The sequence below is a fragment of the Python bivittatus genome, unplaced genomic scaffold (genome assembly GCF_059951505.1).
Source record: "Python bivittatus isolate LINGU-HERP-01145 unplaced genomic scaffold, Pbiv_v1 ctg000570_np1212, whole genome shotgun sequence".
Lineage (NCBI taxonomy): Eukaryota > Metazoa > Chordata > Lepidosauria > Squamata > Pythonidae > Python > Python bivittatus.
In genome coordinates, this window is record NW_028277097.1 from 25097025 (window position 1) to 25110313 (window position 13289).

Sequence of the window (13289 nt, forward strand, 5' to 3'; positions counted from 1 at the left end):
TTTGTTTCCAGTAAAGGTTTCTTTATTGAGAAGCAGCATACAGCATTCCATAGATTGCTGAGACTGACCCTCCCCGGCCAGGGTCTCCTTTTAACCCCCCTCTACTCTATTTTCCCGCTTGATTCCTTCGCGCCTCTTCTTTGGTCTCACGGCTGTTCAGCCTTAACACCACACCTGGCCTTTGTTGTTTATTCTCCATCTCCCCTCTTCCCCTTTATGGCAGGAACAAGCAAGCATCTAGACGAATAACGATTCCTGCCTGAAGTAACATTTGCACTTACTAGCTAATTAGCACATACTTGTCAACATTATACATTTTCTAATAACTTTCTAATAGCCTTTTGATAGTTGCTTGCGTAGATCCCGACATTCTCTTTCCTTGGGGAACCCCTGGAAGAGGGGGCTGGCCAGGGGTTAAGTTATTCCAGTTTGTAACTACTGGGAATTCTGGTACTGATCGCCTCAGCATATCTGAAAGGCACCAAGTTGTGGGAGGGTGAGCTAGAGGCACCCGACTTCAGTCGTCGCATGGACAACACTGTCTCCATGAACTGCCCAGAACAATGAGGACGAAGCCGCCTGAAACTGAAAACCCGGGGGGCAGAGAGCAGGGGCAAAGAGGTTGCTTGTTCACCTGTTTTGGACATCTCAGTCAGTTCGGACAACAGCTGTGCAGGGTGGCAGTCCAAGCCGTCGGGGGCGGGGGGGCAGGGGAGGGCCGACAGGGAAAAGCTGCACTAAAGCTGCTGGGCCCGATGGACAAGAAGCCCCCTCCGTCCTCCCTCTGCCCAGAGACGGGTTGCGAGATGGTCTGGGGGAAACGCGATCTGGGGTGGCCGGGCTTTCTCTGCGTGCCAGTGGCTGCGCTACCCAGAGAGGGGACGTGGACCCTTGGTTGCCTTCGAAGCAGTGGCAAAGCCTCCAGCTTTGGATCCTTTTTCCTTCTCTTCTTGCTGAGATGGGATTTCAAGGCTGCTGGTGCAAGGGGGAATCTCCTGACCGCATGCGTGGCACATGCAATTGCTTGGCGAAGACCGCAGATGCCACCGCTCTGTGCGGTTCACACTTGCACCGCTCCTTCCTTGGATCTGGGAGGCCTCATCTGGACAGGAGTTAAAGCCTTGGGGCCTGAGTGCAGGGTGGGGGAACATCACGTGCCACAGTATGCGCAGAAAGGATCTGGGAGACTTGGCGGCATGCACGCTGAACATGAGCCAACAGTGATGCAGCTGCAAAGAGGGGAAAAAGCAAACGCAATCCTGGAAGGAAAAATTATTAGAAATGGTCAGAGTCATTAGGTTCATGTAGCCCGGAGAAGACAAGACAGCAAAGTTGGTGGGTAACGCTACCAATTCAGTGTGGTGAAAATGAAAAGCAGTTGCGAGGAACTCCAGAAGGATCTCTTTCAACTGGAGGAATCATTAACCAATTAGTGAATGCAATTCACCTTAAGCGCAAAGCGGTCCTCACTGGGTCCCCAGCTATGCACATACACAGAAATTCCCTGCTAGCAGTCATTAGGAGACGGATTGAAAATAACCCGGCAACATTGCAATGGCCTTATAGAGTTCTTTGGGACATCCACATCTGGAGCAATAGGTACAGTTCTGGTCACCACACTTGAAAAGGGCATCAACACATCTGGAAAAAGTACAGGAGAGGGCCATCAAACTGATCCACACCTTCCCTCCCAGAAAAGGCCAGGATGCTTGGGGCTCTTTTGTCTGGAAAAAAAGGCATGGGGGGGGCATGGCCTGCCCTGGCAAATATGGGCTGAGAGAAGTTTGTTCCCTCTCGCAAAACCCCAGGATCAGGGCCCACCAGTGGAGCTGTCTGGGAGGAGATTTGGGGCAGACAAAGGGAAGCACTTGCTCACAGACAAAAATTGTGATGTGGTGATGGCTACTAACTTATTTATTTCCCCAATTTGTATGGTTGCCCATCTAACCAGTGGGAATTCGGGGAGGACATACCAGCCAAGGGACATTCAGCCTCTGCACAGCGAAAAATGTAAGAGGAGCCATGCTGGATCAGGCCTAGGCCCGTCTTAGTCCAGCATTCAGCACCCACAGATGGCCACGGCAAGAAACAAAATGCTGGACTGTGTCAAACCAGGTTCAGCAGGGCTCCTCTGAGGTTCACATGCTGCGCGAAGATTGCTCTTGGGAGCACAGCAGGAACATGCTGAAATGGGGCCCGCCCTTGCTCCCAGCTGTAGCATTGGTTCCCACCAGAGCGGCATCCGTGCACCTCCTTTCGCCCTTCTAGAGGTGCTGACGGGCCCTCTTCGTCCTCAGAGGTCCCAGGGAAGGGGCCACCAGCGAGTTGGCTGTGCGGACCAGCCTTCCAGCTGGTTCTTTGGTTGAGACCTAAACCTGGAGTCTTGCTGTTATAAATCAGGCCTTTGGCCTCCTCTGGACACTCCTCCTGCAGCGGTCCATAACTGGCCTTCTGGGCTCTGCCTGGCAGAGGAGTTCCAGGGCAGACCGCCGGCCAGCAGTTCCACCTCCGGACACCGGCTACTCCGGCTGAGCCACCCACCTCCCTCCGCATTTGGGCGATTAGGGGAGGAGACGTGACTCACAACAGCATCGTACCAACGTGCTGGAAAATAAGGACGTCCGTGACTTACGCTTAACAGCTCTAGACAGCCGCCCCCAGTCTGGCGAGTGGACAGGAATGGGGGAAAGGGCAGGTCTAGCAAAGGCAGCAAAGCAAAACCGAACGAGAGGCTCACGTGGGCATTTCACGGCCCTCCGTCCACCGGCCAAGGGCTGGCAGGCTTCTCGCAGATGTATCTCTTCCTTAGATAACAGGGACACCAGTTCAAAGTCCCCTCGTGCAGGTCCACGCAGTCTTTCCTATGTCTGCCTCCTTCGGCCCTGAAAACAGCGGGGACAAAGAAGGCGAGAAGACAGAATTGCTCCCGGCTGCTGCTGTGCGGACGCTCTGGGGGCAGAGCCACCCCACCCGCCTCACCCGCTTGGCCCAGGCGGTAGCCGGCCGCAGAGAGGGTCAGCCGCCCAGGCGTTCGCGGGTGGCGGGGGAGTCCAGCCAGAGGCAAGGCTGCTGCTGCACCACGCACGGCAGCCCCGAAACTCTCGACAGCCTGGAGGTGCCACGGCCGTCTTGGGTCCTGCCCGGAACAAGGACGAGCCTTAAGAGAGGATTCCCTCCCTTGCGCGCTTTCTGGATTTTGGCATACTTGGCCACTGAACCTAGTGGATTCTACTGATATGCTATATAAAGAGAATCTGAAGAATGACACCAACCTTTAGCATTTCTTTTATTTATTTCATAAACAAGGCCATCCCACTTGTGATGAACCGGTGTGAAAAGTCATTTCCTGCCCTCTGATTCAGCGAGAGGTTGCTCCACCTTGAAGTGCCAGAACTGCAGCCAGAGGCCTCCTGAAACTGGTGACCAGCTTCTCGCATTGCTGGGAGGAAAGCTTGGCCCGTTCCTCCCTGCCCGCTGCTTCAGCTCAGGAACGTTTGTAAGTTTTCGGGCATGAACTGCATAGCTCAGGTCCTGCCACAGCATTTCTGTGGTCTTCAGCACTGGACTTTATTTGGCCATTCCAAAACACTGAAGGCTTGACCCACTTGAGCTTCCCTGACCCTCTCAGACCTAAAGCGGCATTCCTGCTTCCTTCCGCGTGACATTGTGCGGGGTCCTGAGACGGCAAAGCATCTCCAAGCTATGACTCCACCAGGCCCAGGCTGGGCAGGTGTGATGAGGTTCTTACTGCCGAAAGCAGTGCCACAAATAATCCTATTTATTTCATTTATTCTATACATAAATATACAGCCAAGGCTCCTGTCAGTTAACAACAAGCATACATAACATTAAAGCATCCATGGTAGCTATAAGTAATACAAATAAACAAATAACAATAAATCAATTAAAAGCACACGCCAACTTCAGTCAGGTCAACACATCCAACCTAGATGGTGACATTTCAGTCTATAAAAGCTCTTTGAAAGAGCTCAGTGTTGACATTTTCCTCAATGATGTCGGCGTTATCCACAAAGGGGAATTTCCTGACTGGGAGAGCTATGAAGCCATGGCCCAGCCTGCCTTCTGAAGTCATGGGGGATCCTTCTCAAGAAAAAATTGGACAGCCGTTCACCTGTGGCGGCCTGAGGATCCCTCTCTCCGGATGGGGGATTGGACTAACCCCCAAGGTCCTTCCAACCCCAGGATCCTACGACTCTGTGAACGGGCAACAGAGTCTATCCCAAAGAACAGGTGCGGACACTGCAGAGTAACACTCCTGTTGCTTCGGTGCCCTCCCCTTCTTGAAGTGGGGTACTGCCAACAGTATCTCCTGGCACAACTTGTCTGCCAGACTGATTCTGGTTACGGTACGTGAGGCTGTGGTATCCAGGCGCCAAGCCATAGAGGACTTTCTAAGTCAAAGCCAGCTCTTTGAAGAGCACCCAGAAGCTTATTGGGAGCCAACGCACAGGTGAAACATGCCCCTGGTCCCACGTGCCCGTTCCTGCCTGGCCTGCCGCATCCTGAAGCAGCTGCAGCCGGCAAATGGCCTTTCAAGGCAGCCCTCCGTGCAGAGTGCTGCAGTAGCCTACCTGAGCGGTGATGAGGGCATGAGTCACTGCAGCAAGGTCCCTCAGCTCCAGGCAGGACTATGACTAGTGCATTCTCTGGAACTGGACAATGGCCCCTGTGGCCATGACCGCCAACTGCTGCTCAAGCAGGAAGCACGACTCCTGCGGACTCCCAAGTTGCGGCCATCTATGCAGCCCCTAAAGTTTCACTGTGGACTCCTCTGCCCAAGATGATTCTTCCAGAGGTCTGGAGGGTCTTCCAGGTGACCTTGAGCTTTTGGGGAAACTTGAAAGGAACATCCATGTTCCTCCTAGTTCACCATGGCTTCCACCTTAATATTTTTCCATGAATCCCAACGCTGCCCTCTTGGCAGAGTCACTAACGTTGTCTTTAGCTAAGGCAAGAGAGGCTTGCGGATCCTCTTGAGGTTCCCTGTAAGTTCCTGGATGATGTTATGCTGCTCTCTTGGGGGACAGGATGGCTATTCTTGGAGGAAATTATTATTGTCCACAATCCTCTCCATTTCAAGACTGTGCCTCTGAATATAGATTGGAGGTGCCCCAAAGTTTCAGAAATGGATTTGTAATCTTTTCCAGAGTAATAGGTATCGTATTTTTTCATACAAGTCAAGCTTGTGTGTGTGTGTGTATGTGTGTGTGAAGTCACGATTTGCCTCTAAAGATTAGTGTGGTTATAGGAGCCAATTTCTGAGATTTCTTTAGGGCAGGTTGGATCAAATCAGCTGGTTGTTAATAAATCCTACAAGTGGCCTTGCCTTGCCCTCCCTTTAATTGAACAGATTGAACTGGGGGGGGGGGCAATGACTTTTTCACCCTGCTCCATTGCATCTGGATGATTTTCTCTATAGAGTAAATGAAACAAGCACCAGACTTGGTGTTATTTGTTTACTCAGCTCTGATAACATTCAGTGGCCAAACTTCAGAAGGACCAAAAGTGGGTTTTGTTTTCCTTTCCCACAGAACTGCAGGGCGTCTCCCAGCCCAACGTCCCCCTCGTGGTCTTCCCATCAGGGGCCCCGGAGGAAGAGAAAGCCTGGGCTGGCCGTGCCCTGATCAGTCCGGCACGGTCTCCTCAGCTTCCTCAGCTCCGCCAGAGCTGCGGTGTTACTCTGTCCCTGCTTGCTGCACGGGGCCAAGCGCCCAAGCCCTTCCCTCTCCCCTCTGGGCAAGCCACGTTACGCAAAGAACAGAACAGGAGTGGGAAGTAGGGGGCAACGGACGCAGAGAAGAGGGGAGAACCTCTAACTAACTCTAATGGGGTCCGGCAGCGGGATATCCCTGGAAAATGGTGTTGGGTACCAAACCTATGGGAATCTGGAATTGCGAGAATAGGCAGCTTGGTTCAGGAGCAAAGACCGCGTGCCATGAAAAGTGACCACAGATTCTCACAGTGGTCTTTAGGAGATCACGACTCACCTGACTGAGTAATTCTCAAGGCTATGTGTTTGATCAACCCACAGGAAGCCATTCTGTGATTTTTTTAGGCCAATCCAGTAATGATTTGATTGTTCAGGGCTCTGAAACAAAAAAGACAGACGCTGGGTGAAGATACCTATGCTGTGTTTCTTTAGCACAAGGTGACTGGAAATCCTAGGAAGGAAGTCCTGCCCTCCCAGGGAAGGGGCCCCCATGGCAGCAGAGATGGAAACACGGTGCCGTTTTCTCGGGGGGGCCCTCTGAGCTGAGCTCTTGTGCCCTTGACCCGTGAAGCTGAACAGGAAGCGCTGGAAATCACACACCACGTGTGCAGGAGCTGCCTGGGGAAGGGGCTTTTTGGTGGGGTCAGGGTGGGGCTGGCATGCACCGCTACGACCCCTTGGATGGTTGAAAGATGCCCAGAGAGAAGCACTCCTGGAAGCCATGACAAAAAGTGAGATTACATTAACACTGATTTCATACTGGATATTTGATCTAAATACACGTTTAATTACGCTCCTAAGAATGGAAAGGGATGAGCAGGACTTTCTCATGCCCAGCAGTCACATCCCCACTTCCATCCCAGAGAAGAAGCTCCCCGTGTCACTCGCAAATGGCTTGCAAATCTCTCTTTCTTGCACAGGAGAAAAACAGGAATTTTGCCCGGCATTACTAGGAAGGGGCTGGGAATCTCAGCCCCAACAATCCCTGCTTGTCTTCCTGGATCATGACCCTGAAGTGAATCATCAGGACCTCCCACTTCCATCCTTACTGACCTTTAAACTAAGCTAGGAGCTGACTGACCCAGCAAAGGGGGTGGGTGGTGGGGGAGATTGGTGGGCAGGGGAAGAGGCAAAGGAAGAGGCGACTGACTGACCGATGCTCCTGCCGCTGACTGTTTCTAGACTGCGGCTGATTGCCAGTTGTTTGTAATAGGAAGACTGCTTGCTCCTGACCTAGCTGAGGCTGCTCTAGGGGAGATATAAGGAAGCCAGTGCCCAGAGAGCAAAGGAACAAAAGTTTGGCAGGGATATTCAGTGGGGGAGGCCAAGGGGGATGTGTGATGCTGTTTTTCCTCCAAGTGCAGGTGGCAAAACTATCTACCTCCCAACTTATCAGGGAAGGCAGAGAATTCTTGAATTGGACACAGAAAACACTTGCGTAGAGACCACAGTACCAAGAGGTCTCCCAGAGAACAGAAGGAAACCAGGGGACGGTGGGATGGAGGAATGAGATACAAGGGCCCAAGCCAACCAAAAGCTCTTTTTCAGGCAATGACAGTGGTGACTGGAGGCTCGCAACTGAGAAAGACCAAAGCAGATTCATCTAATGCGCTGGTTGTGCAAAGACCACTCAGAAGCTCAGAATGCAGCGACGCAGGCAATAATGGGCGTGCCATAGTGTACCCATGTGATCCCACTGCTTTGCGAGCTGCACTGGTTACCAACTGACTTCTGGATGCAATTCACGGTGCTGGTTATCGCCTATAAGGCCCTCATGGCATAAGCTCTGGGTATTTTAGGGACCACCTATCTCCCGTGATTTCTGCCCAGCTGGTGAGATTGGGCAGAGTGGGAGCACTTTGGGTCCCTTCCATTAAGCAGTGCCATCTATTGGGACCTCGGAAGTGCACCTTTTCTGCCACAGTGCCTGCCCTCTGGAACAGCCCCAGCCCCTCCGGAGATCCATACGGCTCCCACCCTGATGACACTCAGAAAGTCACGGAAGACTTGGCTATTCCCCCGGCCTTGAGGCACAGTATGGGGTGCTATATTGCAATTCCGCGTCTGTCTTCCGGGGGCTTATGATTGGTCTCTTCTTTTAATTGCTCCTACTTTTTAAAATATAGGCTGCCCAGAGTCATCTGGAATCAGGCAGTCTCTAAATTATATCAAACAAACAAATATTTGTGTGACATGCCACGGAAGATTATTACTCATAGTCCTAGAGAAGGTCTACCTATGTGGTCACTAAGAGTCAGCACTGATTTGATGGCACATAATCAATCAATCAATCAATCAATCAATCAATCAATCAATGCATCTTGTGTCTTCATGATCGCCCTCCACAGCAAATTAAAACAGAAGCAAGGAATGGTGTGTGATTTGGTCAAATCCCCTTGTCCCCCCCTCTGCTTTGGGACCCACAGGCTGCCCCACAGCCTTCATCCTGCATGCGAGGCACTTGTTACTCACCCCAGCATCCCACACATCAGAAGCCTCCCAGGGCTTGTGCAGAACAAGCAGCTGAGACGAAGCGTACTGGCAGGCCGCCTTGCTGTCCTCCCACCTGGCCTCTGTAAGGGACACCCGCAGACACTTCCATCTAAAGAGCTTCCATCCCTGGGGACAGCAGCCTGGAGAAGGAGGCAGGAGGTCAGAGAAACGCCACACTGCCCTAGCGCGTCTCCCAGAAGCCTTTGCTCGCAGCCGGGGCAACAGAGAAGCTGCTATAGCCGGCAGTCCCTGAATCCGCCAAGTCCCTGGTCTTCGTGGAGAATTTCCAGACCGGCTCCCGTTCTTTCTGCATCCCACCTTCTGGGCAGAAGGGCCGAGGAATGTGGGCTTCCCTAGAAGGCGACTCTTGGCTTCTGGCACGAACGCACAAGCAGCTCCTGAGACACGGCTTCACGGCAGCTTTCCAAGGAAGCTGCGCGTTCTGCCTCCTTCCTGTCAGGTCTGGAGGAGAAGCACCGCGCCTGCCGTTCTTGGAGGGGGATTTCAGCTCTTGGAGCTGCTTTCAGGAATGACCCACCTTATTCTCTGCTTATCCTCCTTCCCTTCACTGTGTGCTTTGGGCGACAGGGATAGCCCTCCCCACAGCCCTCTCTGTCCTCACGGGCAAGGCCTGCAAGGGGTGCGGGAACCTTAGCCGTGGGCGCTAAGCCCCTGCTTGGCGCAGGACCCCCTCCAGGACCGCCAAGACTCTCCTGCTGCAGGTTACCCCTTGGACGGATGCCCTCCTTGGACCCATGAGCCTGGAGGCCATTGCAGGGGAGAAAAGCAAAGCAGCAGCAGGAGGACTTTGGTCTTCAAGGGGAATTAATGTATCAGGGTGGACAAACCGCTTGCCATTTTTAGGGAGGGCGTCATCTCTCCCTTCCCTGCAAGGCTGGCGCGACCTCCTCTGCTGGTGACGAGAGAGACCTGCAGCCCAAAGGACCACCTGAGGCCGGCTGGCTGGGGACAGAAGCCCTGGCTCTTCAGAGGCCTCCCTGCCCGGCCCCCTGCGGCCCCCTACATTTTCTTTGCATAAAACGAGGATGCAAAGCTGAGTAGCTGACGGATGCCCAGATCACAGGAGCAAAAGAAGGGAAACAGCAAAGAGCCAAGAAGGAGAGCGAGGGCAGAAGGGACAAGGACAGATGGACAGAGATCCAGCCTCGGCCCGTGACTCTCCTTTGGCGAGAGGAGGAGGTTCCTCCAGAGTAAAGGGAGGGGCCTGGGCTGCTTTTCCTAACACCAAATCTCTCTGACAGACACTAGGTCCTCTGAAGGAGGTGGAATGGGACGTCCAGTGTTGCAAGAGAGGGTTGCTTTGAAAGGCTGTGGTCACACAAGATGCCACACCCAGTTCCAGAATTAACCCATTTTCAGAATTTGCACAATGCTTCAGACTGAAGAGGCTGATTCTCACAAGATGCCAAACCACAAGTAACCAACTTCATCGGTGGCCTTGTCTTTCTGCCCCAACTTCAATGGAGCTGGTTAAACAAGCTGTGTAATAGATATAGCCAACGAAGACTCACGGCTTGGGCTTCCAGATGTTGGTCATTCTCCCAGGAATTCAGGGCTCCATCCTGTTTCCTTTGGAACTGGCAATTTTCACACAATCACGCTTTAGCCTAGCACGGTGCCCAGCTCCAGCCAGCAGGGTTAATGGAAGGTTCAGGGTATCCCAGGGGGAGCTTAACCTGGTTCAGTGAACTGCGCCTAAACCTAGCTTGTGTGTGCAGTGGGACTTGTTCCCAGGTAAGAGAGGCCAGAACTGGGATTTGAGTTTAGAAAAGACCTGAATATTATAGATACAGTAGAAAATAACAGAACGGAGACAATGAAGGGCTTGGAGGCTAACTCTTATAAGAACTATTTAAAGAACAGCGCATGTTCAGCCTAAAGCAGAGAAGGCTAAAGGAGCCACGGCAGAGCCCCAGGGAAGGGGGTGTGGACTTATTCTCCACAGTGCCTGAAGACAGGACGAGAACTAGTTCGGTATTTCTCAACCTTGGCCGCTTTTCAATGAGTGGACTTCACCTCCCATGCTGGCTGGGGAATTCTGGGAGTTGAAGTCCACACATCTTAAAGTGGCCAAGGTTGAGAAATACCGAACTAGTGGGTGAAAGCCTTACAGAGGGAGATCCGAACTCAAAGTAAGGGGGAATTTCCTGACGGTGAGGCCTGTTAAGCAGTGGCGTTATGGAAGGTTCCATCACTGGAGGTCTTCAAATGAAGACTGAGCAGCGATCTGTTGGGACAATCAGAGGATCCCTGCTTTGGGCAAGATGTTGGACTGGAGGTCTCCAAGGTCCTTCCAATCCTGGGATTGTGGTCATGTTCCCCATTTGCAGGCAAGAAACACACCACAACCGTCACAGAAGCCTAAATATGATTTTGAAGATCCTTCAAAGTAAAAAAAGAAAAACCTGACCCCACCCTTGACTACGATGCAGCTTCACCTACTTTGCCAAACTGCCGGCCCTGATGAGGACTTCCTTCCCCCATGAAATATTTGCCTACCACCTTGTGGAGGGCGATTGCTCTGTCCCCTTGCCCCCAGCTGGTGCTAGGTTTTCCCCAAAGTGGCTACAGAAGAGCCAAGTTGTAGCTTGTGGGGCACCCTCAGCAACCTTCCTGTTGTTTCCTATTCACGCAAACCTGAAGGGCTCCCCCAGCAGCAAGAAAGGGGCTGTGGAGGCTCCCCCAGCCCTGGCAGCCTCCTGAGAGCCAGGGCCAGGAACGTACCGATCTGCTGGCAAGAGGTGGCCTGGCTCAGGCTGGCCTCCGCGCTCTCCCTCTCCGTCTGCAGCAGAGCCAGGCTGTGGTTGGCCCGGGTCAGCAAGAGCCCCTGGTGCTGCAGCTGCCGCCGGGTCCGGTTCTCCGCCGCCCGGCTCTCCCAAAGGGCCACCGCGGTGGAGTTGAGCTCCTCCTGGGCCCGGCGCAGCCGGTGCTGGCTCTCCTCCAGGCTGACTCGCAGGGCGTGGAGCTCTTCTCCCAGGACGTGGCGCTCGGCCACGTGGTCTCGGGACGCTTGTTGGAGCCGCCGGGAGGCCTGCAGGCCTGGAAAGAGGAAGCAGCCGGGGAGCCAGAATCCTTCTGGGGCTCTTCTGGGGTGGGGGGGGACAGGACAGTAAGGGAACAATTGCTGAGCAGGTGGCCAGCCAGCTCTGAGCTCAGGAGCCGCCAGTCCAAGGCATGGGAGAGAGCAATCCGTGCCACCTTCAGACGGCACGGCACCCCTTTTCCCCAAGGAAGCTGCAGGGAGCGGCTGGGCTAAGGCTGGGTTCGTCTGGGGAGTCTGTGACTCACATTGAACCCCAAGGCTGACAGCGATGGTGAGAAGGAGGAGGCCGATGCCCAGCACTCCCAAGGCGGTGCGCCTGGTTTGACGGCTCTGCCCTGCAGGAGAAACACACCGGTCAGAACGTCCTGGGAAAACAAGGGTCGTTCCCCTCGGTCGGCCTTCCCGTTTGCACCTTCAGCCTTGTCTGGGCTCCTTTGGCTCCCCTCCCTGAAGAGAGGGAGGCTTCTCTCGCAGGGCTTCAGCAAAAGGGCGCTCCGGTCCCTTCCTGGGTTCGCTTGGCCCCTTCTGGCTTGGGCAATGCCTTCGAATGCTTAAGCTTCCTTTACGGTGGTTTGAAAGAACACCCGGGCCCCACGGAGGGCTGCCGCCTTCTTCACTTAGCACCCTCGGTTGATTAAGTCGCTCGGCACCCTCCGCCGGCTGGCGGCGCAAAACCCCAATTAGTTTCACCCTGAAGGCTTTCTTTTGCCTCCGAAGCGCCCGGCCGGCGCGCACTGCCCACAGTGTGCCTGCTTGCTCTCTTGTAACCTCTTCCTCTCCGACGGGTGTAAATGAACGTTAATTTCCCCTTGTGGTTATCCCGGAACCGGGGTGAGGATTCCAGAGGGCCGCAGGGGGGTGGGGGGAAGAGGGCCACAAGATTTGCCCCCGTTTCCCGGCTTCCTCGTGAGTCGAATTCCAGAATCTTTCCCCGCCGCTTGGGCTCTCCCGGCTGTCTGGGGTCGGATCCTTCTGATGCTGTAAGTATGTTCAGGGGCGATTTCTTAATAAACCTTTTTCAAGGAGTATTACCGCCCTGGCATCTCCCTTCACATTCTTGTTCTCTGGTACCCCTCTGTAAATTCTACATTAAGCATTGATGCCCAGATTAATGGCAGGCAACGCTCCGCTCCCTGACACGTTCTCCGAACACGGGTCCTAGCCTGCCGGCACCCCTGCTAGCCTCAGCGTCTTTGCCCTCAATGGCTTGGTTCAGACAACGTGCTTAACCAGGTCAGACCTAGGTGCGGCACCCACACGTTAAGCTCAGTTGGTGAACCATGGTTAGCTTTTTGTCGCTTATCGTGTTGTCAGGTGTCTGGTCCAACAGATGTGAAAATTCAGAAAACTGGTGATTTAGTAAACAGATTAGATCCAGCCCTCTGGAGAAGGCTCTAATGCGGGGAAACGTGGAAGGAAAGAGAGGAAGAGGACGACCGCAGCCGGCAGAGGGACTCCGTGAGTGGCGAGGACTGTATTGTTGAAAGACCAGGTTGGGGACAGATCGTCGTGGAGAAAATCCATCTATTTGGTCACTAGCCGTCGAAAACCGTATGATGGCCCATAATGAGTCAAAGTAAACAGATTAAGCTGTTTTGAGAACTGAGAACACCCCACGGGACCTTTCAGTTCCACACACACAGAGAGACATCTCCAGGAGGCCACGGGGCTCCTTCCGTGGCTTCTTGAGGAAGGAAGAACCAAGCACTCACCTGTGGCACCCTTGGAGGCTCTGGGAATCTCGTCCTGTGCCCGGGAGGACTGGATGTTCTCGTAGGTGAGCTCCCCCTCGCTGGGCTCTGGAAGACAAGCTGGGATCAGGTGGGCGCAGGCGGGGCGGGGCGAGCCCTGGGGGGGCGGTCAGGCTGGCCCCCTACCTTCCCAGTGGCTTCTCTCTGGAGGGCTTCTTGCAAACCCTCCTTGCAGGTCAGCATAGCTCACGGTCTCAGCCATCAGGGCAGGTCTGTGTGTGTGGCCTGCTGTCCTCTTGGGGTGGCAGAG

At 53.9% G+C, this 13289-nt stretch overlaps 1 protein-coding gene across 1 annotated transcript; it reads right to left on the reverse strand.

Annotated features, from left to right (window-relative positions):
* Window positions 1–10: 10 nt before the first annotated feature.
* On the reverse strand, window positions 11–13289 carry CD72 (CD72 molecule). The gene is made up of 8 exons (XM_088152819.1): window positions 13166–13289; window positions 13001–13087; window positions 11534–11623; window positions 10970–11284; window positions 8204–8364; window positions 6009–6109; window positions 2738–2882; window positions 11–1259 (listed from the first exon to the last, which is right to left on the reverse strand). The coding sequence occupies exons 1-7, from the start codon at window positions 13239–13241 to the stop codon at window positions 2747–2749; spliced, it is 966 nt and encodes a 321-aa protein (XP_088008945.1). The 5' UTR covers window positions 13242–13289; the 3' UTR covers window positions 11–1259; window positions 2738–2746.

Bases quoted from the DNA above. Each gene is read 5' to 3' on its own strand.
- CD72 (XM_088152819.1), bottom strand. From the start codon at position 13,241: ATGGCTGAGACCGTGAGCTATGCTGACCTGCAAGGAGGGTTTGCAAGA. The intron at 8,365-10,969 runs GTACGTTCCTGG...CTCCTTCTCCAG, and splicing joins CACCTCTTGCCAGCAGATCG to GCTGCTGTCCCCAGGGATGG. The intron at 6,110-8,203 runs GTGAGTAACAAG...TTTTTGTTTCAG, and splicing joins CTGATGTGTGGGATGCTGGG to AGCCCTGAACAATCAAATCA.